Source organism: Miniopterus schreibersii (assembly GCF_964146895.1).
Source record: "Miniopterus schreibersii genome assembly, chromosome: 4".
NCBI lineage: Eukaryota > Metazoa > Chordata > Mammalia > Chiroptera > Miniopteridae > Miniopterus > Miniopterus schreibersii.
This window is the reverse complement of record NC_138105.1, coordinates 94036698-94063661: the sequence shown is the minus strand read 5'-3', so window position 1 is coordinate 94063661 and position 26964 is coordinate 94036698. Positions and strand designations below refer to the sequence as shown.

Genomic DNA, 26964 nt, shown 5'->3' with positions numbered 1-26964 from the left:
ACTGAGTACATGCCTGAGAGGCGTAGATGGGCCAGGGTTCTCCAGGAAACATTTATTTTCCAGTTCTTAGGCTGGCAGTCCGAGGTCAGGGTGCCAGTGGCGTTGGTTTCTGGCGAGAGCTCTTTCTGGCTTGGAGATGGCTGACTTCTTACTGTGTCCCCCTCTAGCGGGGAGAGAGTGAGCTCCCTGGAATCTCTTCTTCTAAGGAGACTTAACCTTAGTTACTTCCTTACTCCAAAAACAGACACCGAGAGTCAGGGCTTCAACATGAATTTGGGGGAGACACAAGTCTTCAGTAATTAGCTACTTTCCCAAAGGGCTTCTTTCTAGAAGAAACCTTAGAAATCATCAGCAGTTCTTTTTATAGAATTAGAAATTGAGGTTCAGAGGCGAGCTGGCTTGTCCATACTACAAGTCCTGTAAACTATCTGAAAATTCCTACAAATCAATGATCTAAAATCCCTACGAAAATACAGTGAGTCTACCTGGGCTCTCCTTCAATCCATTATGTCTTTTGCAAGCACTTTCTATACTTGTCATGAAACTGTTGGCCAATGTGGAAATGCACAGCATGCCAAACACAAAATAAAGCAAATTTCAAGAAGTTTCAACTGATGTCATGTACTTTCATTACCCTCAATAAAACTTCCATGACCTAACTAAATATTATTACATACCAGTTTGTTTGTAACTGGTACCTATTGTTATAACTTACTAAGATCAACTCTAAGGTTCCTTCGAGTTTGGAGACCCGTGGAACATGGAGCAATACCATTCACGTTTATTAAGCGCTTGTTTCCCAAGGTGTTGTGTTAGCTTCTTCACAGGAATTCTTGTTTTAATGCTGTATTGGCAGATTACATTACTGCCGCCCCAGCCATCACTATTAGCCTCCCTTCCACTAACCCCATCACCCAAAATCTCTACCTTCTGTCTTGCTAGAGGAACTCCAGTTTTATGGAGTGAAATAAGATACCAAGCTCAGGGAATGAATCTTGGCTGATTAAGCAAGTTACGGCAATCCTGCTCTTCTTTGCTTAGACAGTCAGGTTTTTCCAGCTTCCCTTGCAACATCTGACCAATGAGACGGTGAGTTAATCTGGACCTTCAGGAGAATTTCCCGTTTGCTAAATTTCCTTGCCCCTTCGCCTGAACCCAGGCCTGTTATATCACCAGTGCCATCTTTTGCTAAATGCAAAGAGCTTAAATTTGTAAGCTAGATATATGTGAATATGAATCTTGATTTTGTTACTGAGCAATCCAGGGCAACCTCTTTATTTCTGTGGAACTTCACTTTCGTCGCTTGTTAAATGGGTAAGTTCCTACAAATGGAATCCAGAATAAACAATGGAGGTGTAAAAAGTCCGTGGGGCCTACAGGGCTCAGTAAATGGGATTCCTGATCTAATTAAAATTAACGAAAACATCCTGGCCCTGCCAATAAACACACTCACTCTGGTACACAGACCCGGTGTTACTCCACGCCCCCCACTAACTCATTTTGATTGAATGCTCAGCAGAAATAAGCGTATTCGTGAAAGCAATTTTTTTTTCCTTTTCAGAAGTCTAGTTGTTGGAGATAAAGAACCACAGGTTATATAGATAGCTGACAAATTTCCTTTACTTGTTTTTATATCCACATGATTGTAAAAAAGCAAACGGTGCTAATGGCCACTTTGGTAAAAAGTGTTCCAACCTCGGAAGGATTACATTCTTTGGACAGGCTTTATTCCCAGGATATCGAAGCCCTTGGCCATGACGGCAGTCACCGCCTCACAAAGCAGCATGCGGCTCATGTTCACCTTCAGCACTTTTCCTGAGGAGACAGAACCGCACACAGAATTAATTTATTTTTCTTTTTGAAAATCGTTATTAAAGAATCTATGCTACTTCTGGGTTTTACCGAGAAGTGAAGAGCCCAACCCATAGATGTTTTTAGGCTTTAACTAGAATCACCTTTACCTTAAACTACAGAGACAATCCAAGAAACAAAGGTGTTTCTGCTCAAGAAGCTATTTTTATCTGATAATAAGGACAAAAGACACAAGGTTTGAAATGATTACAACTGTAAACTTCATCTTTCCTTTCAAAACGTAGAGTTCTTTCCCAGGCCGCATGGTCTTACATAAGAATGAACCTTAATACCATGATAATGGTGAGATTTTTTTCCTAATAAAGTTTCAGTTCACAGGCATGACCCTCAAAAATACCAATGTGCCCTGTGACACATTAATTCAGTCTACTTCATTAACTCTGTTACATGACAGAGCAGAAAGCCCAAGGTAAAAAATTATATATATGTATTCATATGATTTTTCTCCCCAAGGGCAGTTTTCCATTGTTAAAAACCCCCAAGACTTGTCAGTCACACTGCTCTTGTTGAAAACATCCTATTCCTAATGAATGACATGGTCTTCCAGTTTTCTTTGGAGCCTTGTGGCCTCGTGCCATGTGCCTGAGGAAGGAAAAACTAGTCTGTCTTTACGCTTTTATTAGAGCTAGTTCAGTTTTGCCTACTATGTGTGAATGGATCGCTGTGCAAGTTTAGGAAAGCTTCCATAAAGCAAGCACGCTGAAAGCCACCCATACCCAACTGAAATAAACGCCCTGGCCTTCCTGGTGCCCCCCCCCCACATGACCGCAGGATGTGACGCTCACCAGTTTGCCGATCCTTCTCCACACAGTAGCAGCTATCGTAGAACTCAGTGAAAGTAGTTGCCAGCTCGTAGATATAATCACAGAGCGTGTGGAGAAACAGGTCATCTAAAATCTTCTGCAGAATCTCAGGGAACCGTAAGATGCACCGGCCTAGTTTCCATTCCTTCTCATGGTCCAAAATGATCTCGGTCTCTCGAGCAGCTTTCTGGAGCATCTCTTCATCAATACTGGCCAGACGTGCAATAGACCTGGAAAATCAGGCAGTAACCACCGTCACCATCCCTCCTTCTTTTGTTTGTGAATCCTCACCTGAGGATATTTTTTCCATTGATTTTTAGAGAGAGTAGAAGGAAGGGAGGGGGAGGAGGAAAGATAGAGGGAGGGAAAGAGAAACACTGATGTGAGAGAGAGACACATTGGTGGCTGCCTCCAGCACACAACCCAACCTGACCCAACCCACAACCCTTTGGTGCAAGGGGAGATGATCTAACCACGGAGCACACCGCCAGGGCACCACCTTTCCCCTTTGTCAGGCACATTCTCTTCATTCGAAAATGTGGAATAAGAAGTGGCCGATATACGTTAAAAATTATCATCACTTGGTTTGAAGTAAGACCACGCTGTAGCCAAAACTACCTGATCCTGGTGAAGGCATACAACAAGTAAGCAGCTGTGTTTCCTCGGTCGTCCAGCATTTTGTCAAAGGAGAAGACGTAGTCATTCACCCGGTTATGGGAAAGATCGGCGTACTTGATGCAGCCATAAGCAACGGATGTCTGAGCAGCCTTCAGTTCCTCTGGGGTTAAGACCTTTTGGAAAAACAAAAACAAACTTCACAGCTTACTGACCACTGCCTCTGTCCCAGTGTCTCATGGGCAAGAGGCGGGGGTAGGGAGCATCTAATGTGCACCTTGATCAGTGAACTGTGGAGTAACATGGGCCCATCTATAAAGAAAATAATGAAACTATAACTCATCAGCTATGCATAACAAAGACTGTTTATATAAGAAACTCGATTTGTAAATTATGAAGGGTCAGCTTGAATATTTTTTCCCAATGTATTCAGTAGATACAAAACTGAAAGCACCCATTATTAAGTTATACCCACTTACTCCATAAAGATTCTGAGGTAGCAGACAGGAAATAAGATAGTAAAATAAAAATAATTAGGGTCAAGTAATTAATGGAGATCAAAACAGGGTGTCAAGAGTAAAAGGAAGAACTCATGCACTGTTCTGCCACTATCTGGTCACACATTCTAAAGCAATATTAGGCCATAAGTAAGGATTTCTGTTCTGGGCAGGACTGAGTAGATTATAGTAGACCAACCCTTCCACCAAAAGCAACTATCTAAAGCTGGGTGAATTAATATGAAACGTGTTTGAAGTCACCAGAGCATCAAAACAAGCACAGTTTGGGGGGTTATGTAATCTTTGGGAGAAGGGAAACAAGCTAGTTGCACATTTACCTGGCATTTTCTCTGAGGGCATTTTCCAAATCATTATGTGCTGGGCAAGGGAGGAACAAAACTCCAGCAGGAAAAAGTGGTCTTATTGGGGTAACGCAGAGTTCAGAGATTGGGGCTGCCGAAGAAGTGAGGGGAAAACCACTAAGAAGAGGGAACCAAAGAGAACTGAAAAATTCTTTGAACACAGTTCTTTCAAACTGTCCAACGGCAGCACTAACAAGGATGACTCTAGCACGAAGGAGCAGGTGGGCGGTTGAAGAGCTGAGAGGAGATTTCAGCAGCTGTGTAAGTAAATACCCTGGTGAAACCATTAAGGCCTTATTTCAAGATTAAGAATCTTAACCAAGGAGTAAGGTTAAATTGAAATAGTTCAGCCCTAACAAAGCCAAGACCAAGATGGACAGGATTTAGATAACCAGCTAGTATGCTATCTGCAGCCAGAAGAAAACTTAACTGTTTTTGGAGGAAGAAGACACTATCCAAAACCTTTATAATTTTTCATTCACAACGTCCAGTATACAGTAAAAGATAATGAAGCTTGATTTAAAAAAAAAACACAGCCAAATGAAATGACTAAAAATCAAGGAGATGGGGTGGGGAAAACAAGACAATAGAAACAAAAAACAACAGCAACTGAAAGTATGAAATTGTTTCAAATAGAAAGCTATTTTAAAAATACTTATTAATTACCAAGGGGGAAAAAATAGTAACTATTTATAGTGGAGACAATCGATGGTATCACCTTAACAAAACAACCCAAATTAACATTAACATTCATGAGACTTATCAACATCATGTGCTTCCTGAAATAATGAAGTGAGAAGAACTCTTGCCAAGACTGCATAACTTGAGTTTAATCATGAGGAAACATCAGACAAATCCAACTGAGGGACATTCTATATGAAAACTGACTGGTACCCTTCAAAAATGTCAAGGTAATGAAAGTCAAAGACAGAGCAAGGAAAAGTCAGATTAAAAAAGTTTAAGGGTGTCTGACTAAATGCAAAATGTGATTCCTGATTGAATGCTGGCCTAGACAAAGGACATTCGTGATACAAATAGTGAAACTTGAATAAGGTGTGCAGACTAAATAGTACTGTATCAACATTAATTTCCTGATTTTGATAATCATGCTATGGTTATGTAAGATATTAATATTTGGAGAAGCTACCAGGAGGGAATTCTCTGAACTATTTTGCAATTTTTTGTATGTCTAAAATTATTTCAAAATGAAAGGCTAAAAGAAAACCATAATTAAGATATTCAAAATATTAGGAGACAAAACTGGATAAAAAAGTGCAAAATTTCAATAAAACAAAATATAATACCTGACGTAGAAATACTCAAAATGAAGCACAGAGAGAAAAAAAGTGAGAAAAAATCAGAGAGACACAATAAAAAGTTTTAACATAATATACGTACTTGGAATAACAGAGAGAACAGAATGGGGCAAAGATGCACTATTTGAAGAGATATGGCTGAGAATTTTCCTAAACTGATGAACTCAACCCATAGATTCAGGAAGCTCAGCAACTCCCAAGTAGGGTAAGTACAAAAGAAACAAACAACTTCCCCCCATCCCCAAACCACAACCAGGCACTTCCTAGTCAAAGTACCAAAACAAAGAATAAGAAAAATACAAAAGTAGTCTGAGAACAAGATTCATTATCTTCAAAGGAACAATAAGAAGAAGAGTGATGTTCAAAAGAAACTGGCCCTGGCTGGTGTGGCTCAGTTGGGTGGGTGTCATCTTGTGCACCGAAAGGTTGCAGGTTCCAGTCCCAGTCAGGACACATGCCTGGATTGCAGGCTCGATCTCCCGTAGCGGGCATCCAGGAGGCAGCTGATCACTGTTTCTCTCTCACTCCTCTCTCTCTATAAATCAATAAAAATATTTTAAAAAGAAACTATGGAAACTAGAAAACAATGGAAAACTGTCTTTAAAATGCTGAAAGAACAGCTGCCAAACTGGAATCCTATAAAAATATTGTTCAAACTGAAGGCAATATAAAGGTGTTTTCAGACAAATGCTGACAAAATGTCACCAGCAGACTTGCACTACAAAAAAAAAAAAAAATACTAAAAGGAGATCTTCAAACTGAAGGAAAATAATCCCAGATGGAAGTAAAAAACTGCAGGAAAGAATAAAGTACACAGGAAAACTAAATATGTGGATAAATATAAATAAACATTTCCAGTTTAAAACAAACAATGGGCAAAAGACTTAAAGAGACCCTTCACAAAAGAAGATATCTAAATGGCCAGTAAGCATATGAAAAGGCAATCAACATCATTACTTATGAGGGAAATGTGAATTTTAACCATAGTGAGATGCTACTACATACTCATGAGAAAGGCTAAAATAAGATGGACAAATCAAGTGTTGATAAAGATACGGGACTCCTGGAACAATATTGTATTAGTGGTGGGAACTCCTTGGAAATTTTTAATAAAGTTAAGCATAAGCCTACCCAATGTGTTGCCTATTGTGATGGTTCATCATTGGCCTTGGGTAGTAAGTGTTGACTGCTGTGACTACTCTACTAATGCTCCCTGAGAAAGGAGCTCAGCAGATATAGACTAGAGACTCAAACTGCCTCAGTCTGTAATATTCTATCACTGGTTCAAAGCAATGACATGTCAACTACCAATAAGAGGCAGAGATACACCAGGCCTGTGTGGACCAGTGGTTGAGCGACGACCCGTGCACCAAGAGGTCTTGGATTTGATTTCCAGTCAAGGCACATGCCAACGGTTACCAACTCCATCTCCAGTAGGGGGCATGCAGGAGGCAGCCAATCGATGTTTCTCTTTCATTAATGTTTCTATCTCTCCGTTTCCCTTCCTCTCTAAAAATCAATTAAAAGAAGTCACATCTATTAAAAAAAAAAAAAGGATTCCAAGATGGCCGCAGATTATGTAGAAGCTACACTAACACTCTCCCAGGGTCAAAGTGGAATTATAACTAAAATATAGAAAAATCATCCTGAATAATCAACTGAAGGCTAGCTAGAGAGAACCCTTATAACCAAGGATGAAAAGTGGAGACCACATACAGACTGGTAGGAAGTGTGGAGCCGTAAGAGAGCTGGCTGGGCTCCCACAGGCAGCAACTGAAGGTCCAGAGGGATATCTTAGCTGTGGAAGGTTTCCCACTGAGAACTCTGAGGTCTAAACCCCAAGCTCGGCTCCCCAGCCCAGAGCACTAGAACTGAGAATGGTGCCCACATAACACCTGGCTGTGAAAAGTAGTGGAGTTTCTGTCTGCCAGGGAGAGATAACTGGAAATGCAGGCAACCTCTTAAACGGCAAATGCACAAAGTTTCGGGTGTAGCCACTCACCTTGGGTCTTGCAGAGGAAGGGCAGAGGGGACTAGAGCTATGTGAGGAGAATCTAGGGTTGGGGGCTCTGGGAATAGAGCTCGGATTTATGTGCTGAGTCATTCCCCATAAAGCAGAGGACATCTTTCTCAGACAGACCTTTACCATCCAGGCAGCTTTTGCCTTGGGAAGGGGAGGGAGGAGCAATTGCCGAACCCTGTTGAAAAACGTCTTGCCCCACCCTGTGGAGTTTCTGCCTTCCTGTGGTCTGCAGCCTAAGGTTCATTAAAAGACTAAGAATAACAATCAGCCTGCAGGCAGAGGCAGATCTCTGGGTGCTTTGAGTCTCTGCCTGATCTGCTTTGGGACCCGAGGCTAGGAAAAGCAGAACTTGGCACACATCTTGGTCCTTCCCAAAATGTACCCAGCCCTAGAAGATGGAAACACAACCTGTGGATTGCTGAAAGCTCCAAACATGGTACATGACCCATCAAACAGCATCTAACATTGGCCTGTACCAGAGACCCTCCAAAAAGACTGGGAGTCATAGTAGATATACCTAATACATAGAAACAAACCCAAACAAGCAGCCAAATGGGGAGACCAAAAAAAAAGCCCCAAATGAAAGAACAAGAGAATTCTCCAGAAGAGCTAAATGAAATGAAGAAATTTATCAGATATAGAGTTCATAATTATGACTGTAAGGATGCCCTGCAGCATCAGAAAAGATATGGAAATTATGAAAGAAATTAAGAATGACACAGCAGTAAGAACATATTGGAAGGAATAAACAGCATATTAAAAGAAGCTGAAGATCAGATCAGTGAATTAGAAGACAAGGTAGGAAAAAACAATCAGAGAACCAAAAAGAGAACAATTAAAAAACAGGAGGACAGCTTACAGGAGCTGTGGGATAACATGAAATGTAACAATATTTACATTACAGGAATGCCAGAAGGTGAAAAAGTGACCAAGGGGCAGAGAACTTGTTTGAAGAAATGGCAGAAAACTTCCCTAACCTAGTGAAGAAAAAAGCCACACAAGTTCAGGAGGCAGAGAGTCCCAAGCAAGAAGAACCCAAAGAGGCCCATGCCCAGACACATTATAATTAAAATGCCAAAAATTCAAGACAAAGAGAGAATCTTAAAGGCAGCAAGAGAAAGGCAATCTGTTACCTACAAAGGAGCTCCCATAAGGTTGTCAGCTGATTCCTCATCAGAAACTCTACAGGCCAGAAGGGAATGGCATGAAGCATTCAACCTAATGCAAACCAAGGATCTGAAACCAAGACTATTCTATCCAGCAAGGCTAACATTCAAACTAGATGGTGAAATAAAGAGCTTCCCAGACAAAAAAAGGCTAAAGGAGTTTATCATCACCAAACCAGCATTGCAAGAAATGTTAAAGGGACTGCTGGAATAAAAGAAGTAGAATTCTTGGTGGGTCTCCCTTGTAGAGGCTGTCTGGACCAGGGCTTTTGTTTGCTGGGAGTTTTGTTGTTGGCCTATTCGGGTTTTCTGATTCTTCCTGATTGTTTCACATGATCTCACTGATATGTGGAATCTAATGAATAAAATAAACTGATGAACAAAATAGATCCAGAGACATAGAAGCATGGAACAGACTGACGAATCTCAGAGGGAAGGTGTGGGTGGGTAGGAAGAGATTAATCAAAGAACTTATATGCATATTATGCATAACCCATAGACACAACAATAGTGTGTTGAAGGCTGGGGGCAGGAGCAAGATAAAAGGGGTCAAGAGGGGAAAAAGGGGGACATCTGTCCTTCAATCATAAAGACACATAAAAAAAAAAATAGAGATACTATGCCACATTAACAAAGGAGAAAAGCCGTTTTGTAATAGTCAAGAACTGTATTTTCAAAATAAATGCTCAGCAATTCACAAAACAAACTTACTGTGCAATAAAATTTGAGTAATATAAGCCTGTCGTAAAGCAGACTCCTTATAATCCTTCCCAGTTCTATCGATAAAACAAAAAGGAAAAATCACAGCACAATTCATGGTCCACAACATGCAAATAAGGCCTTGAATTACCTTGTCTCTCTCTTTCTCCTTCAATTTGTCCATGGATCGTTTCAGTCCTTCTTCCAAAAGGTCTATGAGGCGCACTGTTTCACCTGAACGTGTTTTAAACTTCTTCCTAAAATAAATTTAGTGAAATTCCTAACTAGATAGATTTTGAAACAGACCTGACTTAGAAATCTTTGACAATGAAGGTTTAACACTGCTCTATTCCAGCTGGCAACCAGGGACAATGCCAAACAAAAGAAACAGGTACTTTCAAGGGTCCTTCCTCTACAGCCCCCAATTCAAAGCATTCTATGCTTTAGGCTCCTAACAGCATTCTCTACACATGCTCACCATTAATACATTCCCTCAGATGGAAAGAAACAAGACATCTGTTCATTTACCTGAACATAAAGTTTGGCTTAGTTGTTTCACTTTCTTAGAAAAATTATTAATAAAGTACACTTTTGCTTCTAGAATTGTTTGGAAAGCAGGCAAACTCTTAACTGGAATCTCATTTGTATTTTTCTATACTGTTTAGTAACCAACCCTGAATGCATATTATAATCAGATGGAGAGCTTCAAAATCCTTCAAACATAACAATGCTACAAATGAAGCATGCTTTTCTCTCTCTCACAAAGCCTACCAAAATAAGTGTGATACTTCCTATTGAAGTTATGTTTTCAGAGTTGCCTTAGAAAGGATATTCTTGCCTTTTATTACAGAACTGAAACTCTTTTATTATCCCAGAAATTCATTAAATACGCCATGACTTTCCTTATGCCACCCCCTCCTTGGGTGTCCGACTTGCAAATTTTCTGATGAAATGATATCCATCATGACGCCTAGTCAAAGGGCTAAGTGAAGCCTTCCTTAGCATTACTACTTTGTAATAACAGGTCTTTTTCACTACTCCCTACCTGTGTGCCTGCCTTAAATTTTTGTATGTTTTGTGTGTTTTTTGTCTAGTCCTCTGACCAGAGGAGGGAATGAATATCTGAATACCAAGAGAGCTTTCAAAAAATAAAAGCCTAATACCTATGGTTAGATCTAAGTCAGTAACTCCCCTGGTGGGGCCTGGAATGTATATTTTATCAGGCTACAGAGAATCGCTCTGCTTCAGATGATAGGCTCCTTCAGGGAAGAGGCCACATTCTATGTATCTTCACGTACACACCGTGGAGCATCCATCCAATGCCATGCAGAGCAAGTGCTCAATAAACAGGCACCCAAGGACTAACAGAGGGATGATTAAATAAAAGGATAATTTATTTATTGTAAAATGTCTTAAAGAAGAAAAATCTCACCAAAAAATAGGTGGCAGAATCTGTGAGCATTTTAATGTAAATGTTTAAAATATGGTAGGCTGCCAGTTAACTACCATTGAAATTATTCTTCATTTTTAATGGTCTAGGATGCCTTAATTACACGATGCTGAGAGTGCAGAAACAGAATATTACATAAAAACAATCAAGGAAAAATCCCTTAGCCATCACACGATACGGAAGTTAAATGCCAAGATATATTTTGGTGATAAACATAAAAAATAAAAGCAAATTTGATAATTTCCAGCAAACTATAGAAATAATCATCTGTCAGTTCAAAACATCAAGGTAAGAAACTAGATACTATAAGCAATACTCAACTTATTGGTTAGTTTTTCAGCACTTTCTTCGGGCCATGAACATCCTAAGATCCCAGTCAGTGTCTTCTGATGCCAAAAACAGTACAGCTCTCCAGAAGATTATTATAATTAAAAAATGTTTGCTGTTGATGCCAACAAGGTCTCTGATCTCCAGATAATATGAATCTAAAATAATACCTTGACACACCTACCTGCCTTTTATATGCTTAATTGGGGCTTTTGTACACTAGCTGGTCGAGCATCTTGAGCCACCTGAATGGTTTTTATAAGCACTACTGTCTTTGTGTAATGGTAGTATTTGGGTTGTGTCACCAACTCTAAAATAAAGACATGCTGATTAAATAGCTAAGGAATCTCTATTGAACGTAAAATGTTAAAAATTTTGTACCTTGAAATTGTTGACACTGCATATAAATATTTGCTTGTATTTACCTCTTTATTTCATAAAAGCTGAGCAAAATGTGGGGAAAAAATTGGATTATAGAAAAACTAAAAGTATGGATATTAATATATATGTCTCAATAAACTTAATATTTTTGAGATGAGCATGAAAAAAGAAAGCTGTGAATCTTAAAACTCAGACATTTACAAAATGCTTGAAATATACTGTTGAATATTTTGTTTGGAATCTAAGGAGGTACTGTGATATAATTTACAATTTAGATGTGTAGGAATGAAAACTGTTAGGTCTATAGCTTGGTTTTCATTCAACTTAGCATGAATCTACCTAAAAGGTTACATCCTCTGGCAGTGATAAGACACAGGTACAAAGAGTTCAGCTGGGTTCACCATTAGAGCATCTGTTGACTAAAGAAAGTGTGGACTTTTAAAATTCTACTGAGCCCGGCTGGGCATGGCTCAGTGGTTGAGTATTGACCTAGGATCCAGGCGATCGGGGTTCAATTCCTGGTCAGGGCACATGCCTGGGTTGCGGGCTCGATCAGTGACTCTCTCATCATTGATGTTTCTATCTCTCTCTCTCTCCCTTTCCTTTCCTCTCTCTGAAATCAATAAATTTATAAAAAAAAAAAAAAAAAAAAAAATTCTACTGAATTATAGCCTCTTCCAAAGAAATTTGGGGGGTCAAGTATATCATTACCACCTTTAGATTTTCCAGACTTACTTGTCTTCCCCCAGCACCACACCAAATCCAGCATGAGACACCCGAGTTACTTTAGGGTCATACCAACCAATCATTTGGCCAGCAGCAAATACTGTCTGGAAGTGCATAGCCTACAAAGAAACAGACATAGAAAGTTACTTCATAAATTTCCTAATAACAAAAAGACTTAAAGCTCTTGTGCTTAAGGATCAATATTTGTAAAATTCAAATCACTCATAAACCTTGTAAGGCAAGTGTAATTATAAAAGCTCCTTTTAATTCCCTATATATGAGAAACAGTAAGAGCAGAACTGTTACACTTTTTGTGTTCAAAAGTTTTTAAAGCAACTGAATTTAGAGCAGGTTCATGTGCACTAATTTCAATTAAATTTCCTATCACACATCCACTAGTTCAGGTATGAATGGCCACTGAGGTTTAGAGAAGTAATACTGTTTCCAGTTTATGGAGACAGGCCGAAAAACTGGGAAGGGTTTGGCCAAATCTAAACCCTGTTTTTTCTCCTATGTTACAATGCTGTTCTGAATTTTAGTCTTTGGGGAAAATTTGTAGTCTTCAAGGGCCAAATGCCACAAACCTCACCATACCGTCTCAGCTCCAATCAGACAATGTAAGGACATATACAAATCTACAAACTCACTTGTCCACTGTCCACCACGTAGATAATCATATCTGCTTTTTCCTCAGTTAGTCTTTGTTTAAGAGCAGCCAGGTCAGATGTATCATAGGTATAACCTCCATCTGATTTTACTATGGTTAATGGTATAGAACATCCTGGGACAAATACAATCTTTCTGCCATCATCCACTTGCACAAATCCTAGAAAAATAATTTTTATTAATATGTTAAAAGAACCCTGAAAGAATATAAATACTTAGCTGTTACAGGATATTTATCAGAGAGCTCAAGACTTTACATGATTTTTTTTTCTCCATAACCTATGAACCTTGGAAAATGGCTACTGTCAAGGTTGTCTGGGGACCCAGGGTGTTTTCTCAACACAGGTGAGATATCCTGACAGTTTTCTGGACTTACACTACACTTGGCTCCCAAACTCGTTGAGAGCACCTCACTGGATTCCACCTGCTCAGCAGATGCAGCACAAGTCAATTTCCACCCTGGAGCTATAGACTTCCTCTGAGAGAAAGATGCCTTTTCTCTCATTGCCTCTTAAAATGTACTAGAAGAGCCTGGCCAGGCATGGCTCAGCGGTTGAGCAACAACCTAGGATCCAGGTGATTGGGGTTCGATTCCCAGTCAGGGCACATGCCTGGGTTGCGGGCTCGATCCCCAGTCTGGGTCGAGCAGGAGGCAGCCGGTCAATGACTCCCTCATCATTGATGTTTCTCTCTCTCCTTTCCTCTCTCTGAAATCAATAAAGATATATTTTTTAAAAAATGTACTAGAAGAACATGGTGACAGTAACAACAGCTACATCTGAGTGCTACAATGAGCCAATACCATGCTAAGCCTTATACTCAATCTTCACAGTAACTCTATGCAGTAAATACTATTACTTTTGCCTTTTTATAGTTTAGGAAACTGATGGTTGGTAAAGGCAATTTATAATGGTGCTTTAAAACATGCTCTAAAAACTGCCTTGGATTGAATCTCAGAGCTAGTACTTATTAGCCATGTGACCTTTGGAAGTTACTAACTTCTTTATGCCTCTTCTCTTATTTTAAAATTATTTTTATTGATTTCAGAGAGAGGAAGGGAGAAGGAGAGAGAGAGAGAAACATCAATGATGGGAGAGTCATTGATCGGCCTCCTCCCTCACACCCCGTGCCTGGGATCAAGCCCACAACCCGGGCATGTGTCCTGACCAGGAATCGAACCACGATCTCCTGAATCATAGGTCAATGCTCAACCGCTGAGCCACGCTAGCCGAGCTATGCCTCTTTTCTCATCATTAAGTTTAAAATTTTTAAAGTCTTTATTTATTTATTTTTAAATATATCTTTATTGATTTCAGAGAGAGGAAAGGAGAGAGACAGAAACATCAATGATGAGAGTCATTAATTGGCTGCCTCCTGCACGCCCCAAGCCCGCAATATGCCCTGACCGGGAATAGAACTCCAATCGCCTGGATCCTAGGTCGGCGCTCAACCGCTGAGCCACACCTAGCCGGGCTAAAATTTTATTTTTTTAATTGACTTTTTATTTTTAAGAGAGAAACATCGATTGGTTTGTTGTTATACTTTTTTATGCATTCATTGGTTGATTTCTGTATGTGCCCTGACCTGGGATCAAACCCATAACCTTGGCGTATCAGTGCTATAGGAGAATTATGTGGAATGCCCTTCTCCTTTGCTAGTGGAAGTGGGGTTCTTGGTGTATCTCCACAGGAGGATGAGTTGTGGTAGAAAACTTTATTTGCACGAACTATATCCTTTGGTTTGCAAAATCCCATTTCCCTTAAACCAGTCCTGGAAGAGGTGCAGCTGGGGATTCGGCAGAGCTAGGAGCAAAGCCAGTGTCCAGAATTTCCATTCCATGGTGAAGTTGGTCTGGCAGAGCATCAGGCTAGTTCCAGTCCATTAGTCCATTGTGTGCGGTCCGCGTGGCCGTGAGCCACATGGGCTAATGCAGGGGAGTACGCCCCCTGCAAGAAGAGAGCCAGGAGCCCAGAGTGCAAGAGAGAGGAAACTCCTTTGTTTAGCTTACGTATCTCAAATCTTCCCATGCTTATAGTGGCCAATGACCTCGTCCCAGGGGTGACTGACAGACAAGTACCTTTCCTATATCACCCAGACTTCAATGAGTATGTGTCTATTTGGCCTTCCCTTTGCTCCTTTCCTCTTATTAATAACGAGGCTACTAAAACGGTATCATCAGGATGATGTTCTAACCTAATAAGCTACCCAGCCAGGGCTAAAATTTTATTATCTTAAAAATATGGTCCCTAGGCCCCAGACTGTGATTAATAAATACCACTTCTGATTCAAGGAACCAGGCTTTCTTGTAGATATCAGATTAGTTGACTTCAGATATAAGGCAGGGAATGTACAAAATAATCCTCAAATATCATATACTATCAAAGACTACAGGAGTCAAGAGGAAGAAGAAAAGAAAGCCAATCTGAGGAGGCTACCATTAGCCAAAAATGGGATAATCTGAACATTAAAAATAATAACAAAGGAAGTGGTTGAAAAATATAAAATATACTAAACCTCATTTGTAATAATGCTAAGAACTCAGTTGTCATATCTGGAAGAGGCTAATAAACTAATTTATTATTCTGAAAATTGATAAAGAAAATTAAAACCAAGCATTTTACCATCTTATATACACTGTACATCAGGATAACCAAAATTATGTGACAAAGTTCTGCATAGGAGAAATTCCAGGTAATAAGCAGAGGGAATGACAGAACACCACATTTTCCAACCTCCAATGAAGTAATAGATTAAAATCATCATCACCTATAGGTCCTAAAGGCACTGGGTAAAGTCCAGTAGGGAAATTTAAGGATAGATTAGGTGACAACACCTAAACTCACTAATCGATCTTAACATCACAAAAAGAGCCAACCAGACATTATTTACATTCTTGAAAAGAGAACACAAACCAGAATTTAATCAAGCCTCTTTAGAAAAGAGAGAATTATGTTAAATAACACCTTATGGAAAATTCTGTAAAATAAAAGGCCCAGTCTCTTCAACAACAAAAGATAAAAAAGAGATACCTATGAATTTACAAACTTAAACTATATATCAAACAAATGTAATGTTCAGACTCTGAAAAAAAATACCCCTCATGATTAAAAAAGACTATGAATCAATTTGGGATACGTAAACTCTGATGGGCCACTCAATAATATTAGGAAATTATTATTAATTTCCATGGAGTGATAATGGTACTGTGATTTTGGAATGGGAGGAGAGCCTGTGCACTTAGACACCTACCAAAATAGTTATGGATGAAAATATATAACGTAAGCTGCATACAAACATAGTAAGTTCGTCCTGTATCTGTATTCATAATTGTTGAAGCTGGGTGACAAGTACATGGAGTTGGGGAGCGCTGTAAGGCTCTCTCCACTTTTGCATTCGTATGAAAAGTTGCATAATAAGAGTTTAAAAAAAAAAAGAAAGAAAGAAAGAAAAAAGAGTGCCTACCTTTATCTTCAAATTCCTTTACAACATCATTCATCCTATCCTGATAGAAGGACTCCCCCCTCTCTATTAAAGAGATGTCCAATGCATCGTAGATTTTATTAAACTCTAGGAAAAAGTCACCGAATGAAGAAAATGGTTAAGGATTTAAATGAACAGTAGACATGCATCTTACATTAAAATAAATTTATTATTTAATTAAAATATTTGAAAGAAAGTTATATTTAACAACATATGATAGAGAACATTGTATCCATATTGACACTTTGAAAATGTGGTAAGATACACATCAAAATGTTACCAGTGAGTAGGACTCCAGTTAACTTTTTATTTTCTTTTTCCTGTCTACATTTACATTTTTTCTACAAAGAACATGTTCTTCTTGTGTAACTTTAAAAATGTTACGTTTAAAAAAATGTAAATAAGAAAAAAGAAAAGTCTCTCCTAGTTGAAGATCAAGTATTTACAAAATATTTTCTTCTAGTTTCTCCTAATTTGCACCATTTACCTGTCTGTCCAGCCATGCATCACTGACACTATTACCTACAGCAGCATTAAAAACATTTTACCACCAAGTGCTGCAAACAGCCACCATTAGCCTTCTTTTCAAAGATCTACTGGCTATCCTTGTCCATGTCTTCTTCAAAGTGACCTTTACAATTACTTTGTCAAGTATGAAAACTTGAAATTGTCTTAAAATGAAACATGAACCTGCGTAACTAGGGCACTCTGCATGGCACTCCATCCAAACGTTCGATCTCACCCACTGTGTATTTCTCTTCACTTTGGTCCCCCACATCTCTGGATAAATGAATTCCTATGTGTCACACAGGTTTGGTTGCTACTGTGAACAGGATCTTTTCTTTTCCTTTTCCACTTTCCTAATTAATTTTTTCTGGCTTCTGAGTAAGTTAAATTTTGCACCTGCCTGTCTTAATAAACTTTCTTAACAGTTATTTCAATCTAAGAAAAAATCTACTTGCCAGTCCTTGAAAGTTTAAGATGTCATATAAGGTCAATTCTGAATGAAGACTCAAGTGAACTACACACAAGAGTACTTGCTGAATGAATGAACAGAGTCCAGAGGCTCACCTTGGCGGGAGACGTCACAGATAAGCTTCCAAGCTTTTATGATGCCTGGATCTTTACTCTGAAGCAGAACTACACACTGGTATGCCCGCTTCTTAAATTCCTCCTCAGTATCAAACCTCTTCTTGGATTCCTGTGTTTAAAAAAAGAAAAGGAAGGTTTAGAAAGTGAAAATTTAGAACACCAGGATAAGTGCTCTATCTTGTCAAGAATATTGTTACAAATGAATGAGCCAAAGGATGCTATTATTTCTTTTGAAATAATTTTTCTTGAAAATACAAAATTCTCACCATGGTGCTACCTCCACTTTTCTAATTCACAAGACTACTCAAACCAATGCTTCTGTGCTCCAGTAGAATAATAAAGAATAGCTGATAGGTAGGGCTGGTTTTTATGGGCTCTATTTTCCATTCTAGATGTGGTCCTGGACACCTATCTGTTTTAACAAAATCTGGAAAGACATGACTTTTCTTTTACTGTGGTTTTAAATGTTATCAATGCAGTATAAATACCTGCTTTCATTAACAGGTTTGTCCCATTATTCAGAGCACAGAATTCCAACAGGTAATTATAACATCAATTATTTTACCTGTCTCATAGCAGTAAACATTCTGGTTGTTTTCAATTTCTTCATTAGAAAATATTTACCAAAAGACAAAAGAACAAAACAAATAACAGCCCCATGAATGTTTACTTTTTACCATAGAAATCCTATTCTTGGGCAGTTAAGGTAAGGAAATCATTCTAAAAGGGGAAAACACCTACTTGTGCAAAGTTGTTTAATGGATAAGAGCCCCCCTGAATGGGAGATATCAGCAAGAGATTAAGGTAAACTTTGGTACACCAATCTAGCAAAAGACATGCAGTCATATCATAAAGTAACGTGAAAGAGTTTATAACAAAATGTTAAGTACGTACAATACAAAATGGTATTATAATCACAAGTAATTTAATAAATGTTTGTATATGGATAAGCCAAGAAATCAAAGCTGACCACAGTGATTGATTTAAAGTTAAGATTAATGGTAAATTTGTCTTTTTTCTAATTCAATTTTTTTAGCATATATATTTTTAAAATTGATTTGAGAGAGAAAGGGAGACAGAAACATCTACTGGCTGCACCCTGCACATCCCCTCCTGGGGATCAAGCCCAGAGCCCTGGCATGTGCCCTGACTGGGCACGAATCGAACCGGTGACTTCTTGGTGCATGGGACGATCCCCAACCAAATGAGCCACACAGGCCAGGGCAGTAAATTTGTCTTTTAAAAACTGTTCTTCCATATACTTAATAACATTTTCAAAAAATATAAAACCAAGAAGAAAACAACAGCATCAAAAACATTTTAAATGGGGGGGGGGGGGTGTAGAAAAAACACTTTAAATATTAAAATGTATTTTGATTAACTCCTAAAGTCACTTAACAATAGGTACTGTGATAAAATTTAATTTTTAGCATACACCAATACAAAAGCAAAGATAATATGTTGGGGGGCAGTTTAGCAACTTTTATTTAGACCTGCAGTGGCTTCAAATACCATTCTGAACTCCCTAAGGAAAACAAGTAATTATGATGAATGATAAACACACAAATAATATAACAATAAATGGTATCAAACCTTATAAAAGGCCTGAAGATCCCCAATAGGAGGTGAGACTGTTAGGTAATCTGGAAACTTATCTTGCAGGTGAGCAATGAGCATGCCAAACTGGGTTCCCCAGTCTCCTACATGGTTTAATCTAATACCAATCAGAGAACATAAAATAATTTTAAAATGATAAACATGCTTAATTTAGAGAAATTGTACTCCTTCAGGAACCACTAACATTTAGGTGCCAGTACATCACATTGTTTACTCAGTTGTTTCAACGAGGTTGCAAGCTCCATGAGAGGCACCGACAGCCAGTAACAGGCTGCACACACCAGGCCTCCAGGATTTGCCGAATCAAAGTCTCTATCAATGGACTGTGACCTGTTTATTACATAGTTACTGAGACAATGACAGCTGAGCTGATGTTGGTCTTTACCACAACTTTATGAAAATTTAACTTTTTAACCAATTATCTCAGTAATTTATACTGGAGGTTCTCACATTCAATGACATAAAATTCTTCAGAATTTAGTCACTCTAACCACTTCTCATCCCTCACTGCTTTTAATTAATCTCGAACTCCCAGATCACCTCTTAACTGGATTATTACAATAGCCTTCTAACTTGTTACTATAGTTCTCCCATCTTTGCCTGGCTTCTTCAAGGAAGCCACAGTAATTATATCACAGACATACCCCATTTTACTGTGCCCTGCTTTACTGCACTCCACAGAGGTTGTATTTTTTACAAATCGAAGGCAAGACCCTCCACTAGCAAAAAGATTATGAATAGCTTTATTGTGGCACTTGCTTTATTGTGGTAGTCTGGAACTGAACCTGCAGTATCTCCAAGGTATGTCTATACATCGCTCTACTAATTAAGACTCGCCAGTAGCTTCCCATTACACTAAGGAATAAAATCCCAATTTCCTGCCATGACCTACAAGGCCCAGCATCATCTGTCCCTTGCCTACCTCAGGAGGCACTAGAGAAAGACTTGTGGAATGAATGGCGGGGTGGGGTCCTTTTCCTTGGTTCCACTCCAGAGAGCCTAAGGAGTTATTAGTTCAGAGGAGAGGCCCAGGACATAATTTATTTAAAAAGCCTACTAGATGATTAGAAGCAGAACCACACTCATGAATCACTGATTTAATCAAAGATTCTTTCTCAAGTGACATTTCTCATTTTATACAGAACTCTCCAAAGGCAAGAATATACATATACCTTAGCACATCATATCCTGCAAATTCAAAGAGGCGGCACATGCTCTCTCCTATGATAGTTGACCTGAGATGGCCTACGTGCATCTCTTTAGCTATGTTGGGAGAGGAAAAGTCAACTACAACCTGGGATAGAAAATAAAAAGAGAGATTTTTATAGACAGCAATGTTGTACTATAATTATGTAATGTGATAAATACAGCTACAGAGGCAATCGTATTACAATGAATAAATAAAAGTAACACGATGTACACCTTAAATTTACACAATGTTATACGTCAAATATAGTCATTAAAAAGAAATTTTTAAAAGGGGCATAAACATTTTATTCTGCTAACACATTCATTAATAATATATGTAACAATAACCTCAGACTTAAATAGCAGCTTGGCTTGTAATTCAACTGTGTTAAGTTTTTCTGATGAATCTATTTGTCCATCATTAACGAAAAAAGAATCAAATTCATTTATACAAATTATCTGTGCTCTCTCAGCAATACCTCAAAAGTATCGGCTGGCTACCTCACATGCCTTATGGAATAAAGTGAAAAGAAAAATCACATAAAAAGCAACATCCAGGAAAAAGGCTACGTTGCAGTTATGTTCATAACCTCAAATATTAATGGTTAAATCTCAATATGAGAAGTGAAAGCTGCAGCACTTTTCACATAGTCTTAAGTATTAGTATATCAATTAAAAAGCTGTACATATACCTTTTTGTTCTCTCCAAGGGTAGGTAGTTTAACACCATTCACCAGGAGATTGGTCAACTGCTTTGACACAAAGTCCTTTCTTAAGTGGACATTAATAAAACCTAATAAACAGCAGAGGGGAGAAAAAATTAGATAGCTTCCTATTTTTAAGGACGGCTCTCTCCCACAGACTTTCTCAGTTTCACTCATGCTGGTTCCAGAGTGCTAATCTGGCTTTGGCAGAACTCTTCAGGACTCCAGTACCCCCTGGGGCCTTGACTTGAGCCCTCTTGTCAGCTCCCTGTTTCAGCATTTATTTCAGACCTTACCACTCTCCTGAAAGCTTACTTAATTCAGGGCCTCGTCACTCTCAGCAAATGATTTGTTCACCTCTTAACAAAAAATAGACAGCCCTTTAGCCACAGACTTATCTGCCATTATCTATTTTTTAGCTGATGAAAAACTGAATCACAGAGAAGTAACTTCATCTAAGACCAAGCAGCTGAGTCTAGACTAAAACTTCAGTTTCATTTTTCATTCCAGTTTTCATTTTTATTTCAAAAAGGGCTCAGCATTAATACAACTACTTAAGAAGGGTAACATTGTCATACCAGGACCAGCAATGTCAACTTTTTCAATACATTCATTGTCTGCAAGGTGTTTGGTAATGTTTTCAGCAATTTCTCTTGGATTAACTCTCTGTTCCTTGGTTTTGAGCATCTATAATACAATACAAAATGATTCATTACACAACTGGTTTCAGCAAGTTACTCAGAAATGCACAACTAATAAAGCATTAGATGCACTTGACACAGACCAATCAAAAGGCAGAAGCAGAGAAGTCCAGTGACCTTGTACACAGATTAAAGCATCAAGCGTCAACAGTCCACAAAAGTACAAAACCACGTGATCTCCATTTCAGAATGAGTTGCCACACATATGCATAACATTTTTACGAAGATATGACAAAGCCTTTAGTTATTACACCTGTTTCCAAGAAATTACATTTCTAATTCTCAAATCATGAGACTGTGCAATATGCAGACTTGGGTAATAACAAGCACCCTTATAAACTACAAGGACCCTTATAAACTAGACCCCAGTGAAGACACACACAAATTATCTGGGGGGGAAATCTGGACTCTTAAATAGGGAATTTTCACTGAAAGTGAAATATGTCAGCCCACCTCAAAGACACCACAGTTGCATCAAATATTTGATGGAAATACTGATTGGCAAATGGCTAACTTTTAATCCCTCACTTTCCAACACTAACCAATAATATACAACAATCCTGGGTACAACAGGATGAAAGTACAAAAACAAACAATGCCAACTACTGCCCTTAAATATTCAGAATACTTATAAAATTTAACTGACTCTTCAAATCTGTTCTTTTTAAAAATTAAAGATATCCCATTTTCTCAAGTTTTTCAGAATTGTGGAAAATGTTCTTTTCATTGAGGATACAACAATTTGCTATTATTTATGTAGATGGCAATGATGATGCTAATGCTTAAGAAAATCAAGTCACTGAGAGCACTTCATAACAATGCACTCACCTGAGAGATGCCCATAGCACTGTTACATTGATAGTCCCCAAATTTGGGCTGCTGACTTGGTGTCACTATTAGAGGAGGATTTTCCAAATCTGGATACGCAGCCTTAATGGCACAACCAAAGACCTCTTGTAAGCGGCTATTGATGTTGATCATATTTTTAGTTGGTCTGTTCCTTTCTGCTTGAAGACTCTGTAAGAAAAGAAAAAAAAAAGTCAATAAAATATTAAATTATCGTATCTAAATATTTTGAGAAACCTTCAAATGTCCTGAGAAGACCAAAAAGTAACCTACACTCACAGTGCAATGTTCTCACACCTGGGATATGCTAAGAAAAGTAACAGGACACGTCTGTCCCACAGCACATGTAAGACATAAATGGGAAATGCCCCAAGTTGTTTTGTTCTCTCCCTCTCCCCCTCTCTCTCTTTTCCCTCCCTCCTTTCCTTCCTTCCTTTTAAAAAAGATGTCTTTATTGATTTCAGAGAGAGAAAGGGAGAGAGAGAGAAACATCAATGATGAGAGGGTCACTGATCGGCTATCTTCTGCACGCCCCCTACTGGGGATCGAGTCCCCAACCCGAGCATGTACCCTGACCGGGAATCCAACTGTGACCTCCAGGATCATAGGTCGATGCTCAACTGCTGAGCCACGCTGGCTGGGTGCAAATTCCCTTTCTATAGTTATTTTATCAGAATAGAAACTGAGAGAAGGAAGTATAAAGGGCTGACTAAATCTTCTTAGCGTCTCTAAAATTTGGAGAAAATATACAAAATTTGACATACATATCAAATGCTGGAAGTGGAAACTCTATCTAACCACTATGCTGTACACCTGAAACTAATACAAAATAATACTGAATATAAAGTGTAATTGAAGAAGTTTTTAGCCCGGCTGAGTGAGGCTCTGCAGTTGAGCATCGACCTAGGATCTAGGAGATCGCAGTTTGATTCTGGGTAAGGGCACATGCCCGGGTTGTGGGCTTGATCAATGACTCGCTCATCATTGATGTTTCAACTCTCTCTCCCTCTCCTTCCTCTCTCTGAAATCGATAAAGACATATTTTTTTTTAAAAAGAAAAAGTTTTTAAAAGTAAAAAAATGTCTTCATGTATTCTCTTCATTAAAATGTTGACCTCTTCCAGACAAGAAATGTAAGAGGTAGGTAATACCTAAATACCAGAAAAACAGGTTGTTTTGTCTTACTGTTAAATAATCCCATGTTGGACTACTCCTACCTCCTATTTCTCATTTTCTCTTAAGTGGGATACATTTGTTTAAGGTGGTGTATAATTAGTCACCTCTATTATTACACTTATCACACCTTCTCAAAATTATGTGTCTCCACCACCAGACTTCTGGAGGCAGGAAAGTTCTTATTCGTGGCTCCATCCCTGGCATCTAGCATTGTACCTGCCATGTAGCAGGTCAAGAAATGGTGAATGAACATATATGCTTTAAATGGAATACAAATAAAAATGTTGCCCACATACTAGTCACAATTTTGTTAAAATGTCAATGATGGCAATATCAATGGCAACAACAAAAGCTATGATTTGAGTGGCACTGTGTCAAGAACTGAGCCTAGTGCTTTACTTATGTGCTTTATGTTACTTCATCTATGCAACAGAACTAAGTGTGTTACTATTATCGCCATTTCCATGTGGGCTAGAAATTAAGTAACTTGCCAAAATTAACAAAGGGTAAGTGGCAAAGTTAGGATTCAAACTCAGTACTATTAGAGTGAAGAATCCAAGTTCTATGCTTCCTCTTCACCTCCCAACCATATGGAAAAAATTATTCTTAAACTCACTGAAACCTGATCTAAGTTTTTAGTTAATCAATAATGTGCTCCCTCTGGGTAACACTCAAAAAAGGGGAAGATTTGTTTTTTCACAATCTAAAGATTTCCAATAGCAAATACTGAAGTTATTTAGATATGATCCTAAAAACTAAAACCTACTATAAATACATCCCAATCTTTGTATTTTTATTTATTTCTTTAATCCTCACTCGAGGATATTTTCCCCCATTGCTTTTCAGGGAGAGCAGAAGGGAGAGGGAGAGAGAAACATCGATGTGAGAGAGAGGCACAGATCAGTTGCCTCCTGCACCTGCCCCAACCGGGGCGGGGGATCAAGCCTGCAACCAAGATAAATGCTCTTGACTGGAACTGAACCCTCGGCCATTCAGTCTGAGGGCTAATGCTCTAACCACTGAGCCAAACTGGCAAGGGCTTAATAATACTTTTGAATTGAAAGAAATATAATCGAGAAATGAGTATATAAGTAAGTGCTGAATGTGGTAATCAGAAAGGTGAGATATTTTGGGGAAGACTCCATGGAAAATAAATTTTGTGATTTTTTAGAAGACTCAATGATAAAGCTATTTGAAGCAGAACAGAGCACACAGAGGCAATAAAAAAGATGTCATGGGAGAGGGGCAAGCAGGGCCTAATATGAATAAATGGAAATCCACTTCGGAAAAAATACAGTGCCAGTGCAGGCTGGCTGAAAGTAGTGTACACACAGGAGAACATGGATGGGAGTGAGGTTATCCCCTAGCATGTGTCATCAGCCAACTTGAAAGGCAGGCAAAAAAATGAAACCCCAACTGAAGCAAGCTCAATTTTTTCACAAAACCAATAAACACTATTAGATTATGAAGTCATTAAATAACAAAGACAGCACAAGCTTCACGGAAAAACACTGTTCTGAAATATTAAGTGAAAAAAGAACCCCACCACTATGACACTATAAAATATAAAAATTGTCAAATGACCAACTTAGGGCAGAGGAGGAAGGTGGGTGTGTTTTGAAACATTTCCCTTTGAATGTGGTAATCAGAAAGGTGAGATATTTTGGGGAAGACTTAAAATTCAAAAATTACTTTGTTAAAAAAGGCACAGGCATCAACTGGTGAAAGAAATGTCTCAACCCTACTTGAAGCTAACTTTAAGCCGGCCAAATATTTAGTCTGAGGAAACATTTCAGAGAGCCCTAGAAGGACAGAACAGCACCGATTCTCCACTGCGCACACCTGTAATTGAACCCTAACTTGTCTAAGGCAGGTAAAAGGACGGGGTTTCTTTCCTCCTTTTTCCAAATTCATCAGGGTAAACTTTCTGAATCTTCCGATAACAAGGGGTTTTAAAAAGAGACAATCAATTCAAACTTCAGAATGAAACCGGAACCACAGGACCCACCTTTCGAAGGATATTCAGCCGATACTTCAATTTTAAATTTTCTTCCTGCAACTGCTTCAAATTGGGAGAAGCTTCTAAACAGCCACCGTTTTTCAGCCGATCAATTTCAGCCGTCAGAGACTTAATCTCTTTTTCCTATAAGAGGAAAGGCACTTTGTTCCTCTAGCATGACTTCAGTGATGTAATGAACCGCCCGGCGCACTAAACCTGCCAAATTTACTCGATCAACTTGAACTTTGTGACTGCCGACTTAGTGCTATAAAGCAATTCCCTGGATGTGACGACTGATTAAAACTACTTTCCTCTCACCCCTCCCTACCGGGGCATCAAAGGGGATGGAACTCTTCCACTTTCACTTTCATAAACTGTCACTTGCGAAGGCAGAGAGCAAACTCCTGTTTGACACTGAATCACTCGCTCCGCGGGCTTTTTTAAAAAGAATTCCTCTTGCTCAGCAGCATGGAGAGGACAGTGGCTGAGCCGCGCGCGACCCAGGACCCGGGGCTCGTGCTCTTGTCCCCTTTCCGGGTTTGCCCGTCCCCACTCCGCCCCCCGCACCCCTTAGGAGGAAGGACGGACTGAGGAGCGGCTGGAATGAACAGAGGATGCTGGGGTGTGTGTGTGTGGGGGGGGGGGGGTCCGAGAGGGCGGCACCCCCGCTCCGCCGAGGGAACGAGGGTTCTCTCCCTCCCACCCCTGGGAAGGCCCGGGCCTTGGGACCCCGCTGCTCGCCTCTAAGGGGGACCGGGCGGTCCCTGCCTCGCTGCCGCCGCCGCCCCGACGACGCTCCGGCGGGAGCCAGGGCCTGGTCCCTCCCCTCCGAGCCTTTCCACCGCCCCGTGCCGCCCGACCTGCTGCTGCAACCGCGCGGAGCACTGAGCCACCAGCCCGTCCATCCTCCCGTCAGCGCCGCAAGCTACAAATGGCCGGAAGCGGAAGCGGCCAGCCCTGCCCGGAAGCGGAAACCCTCCGCGCCCTCCGCCTCAAGGCTGGCTGGGTGCCGCGGCCGCCTCTGCTGCCCCCTGGCGGGATCCAGGACGCACTGCGGGGAGACCCCGCAGGTGGCTGTCCTTGGATCCCGCGTTGGGGGGGGGAGGGCCGAGGGGAAGCGGAGCAGAGCTGCTCGGTGCTGGGACTGACTTGGACAGAGGCACTTACCTACAGCTTTTGTCTCTCAGAGGCTTCCGTTTACCCTTCTGTGAAATGGGCACAGAAATAAAATCTATTTATTTATTCAACACACATTTTTG

At 39.6% G+C, this 26964-nt stretch overlaps 1 protein-coding gene across 1 annotated transcript; it reads right to left on the bottom strand.

Moving 5' to 3' along the window:
* Positions 1-1602: 1602 nt before the first annotated feature.
* RARS1 (arginyl-tRNA synthetase 1) lies at positions 1603-26647 on the bottom strand. The gene is made up of 15 exons (XM_081137336.1): positions 26566-26647; positions 25715-25849; positions 22514-22702; positions 21563-21671; positions 20973-21073; positions 20265-20386; positions 19069-19189; positions 17455-17584; positions 16366-16470; positions 12885-13063; positions 12247-12356; positions 9505-9610; positions 3294-3466; positions 2658-2905; positions 1603-1815 (listed from the first exon to the last, which is right to left on the bottom strand). The coding sequence occupies exons 1-15, from the start codon at positions 26608-26610 to the stop codon at positions 1706-1708; spliced, it is 1983 nt and encodes a 660-aa protein (XP_080993462.1). The 5' UTR covers positions 26611-26647; the 3' UTR covers positions 1603-1705.
* Positions 26648-26964: the final 317 nt, after the last annotated feature.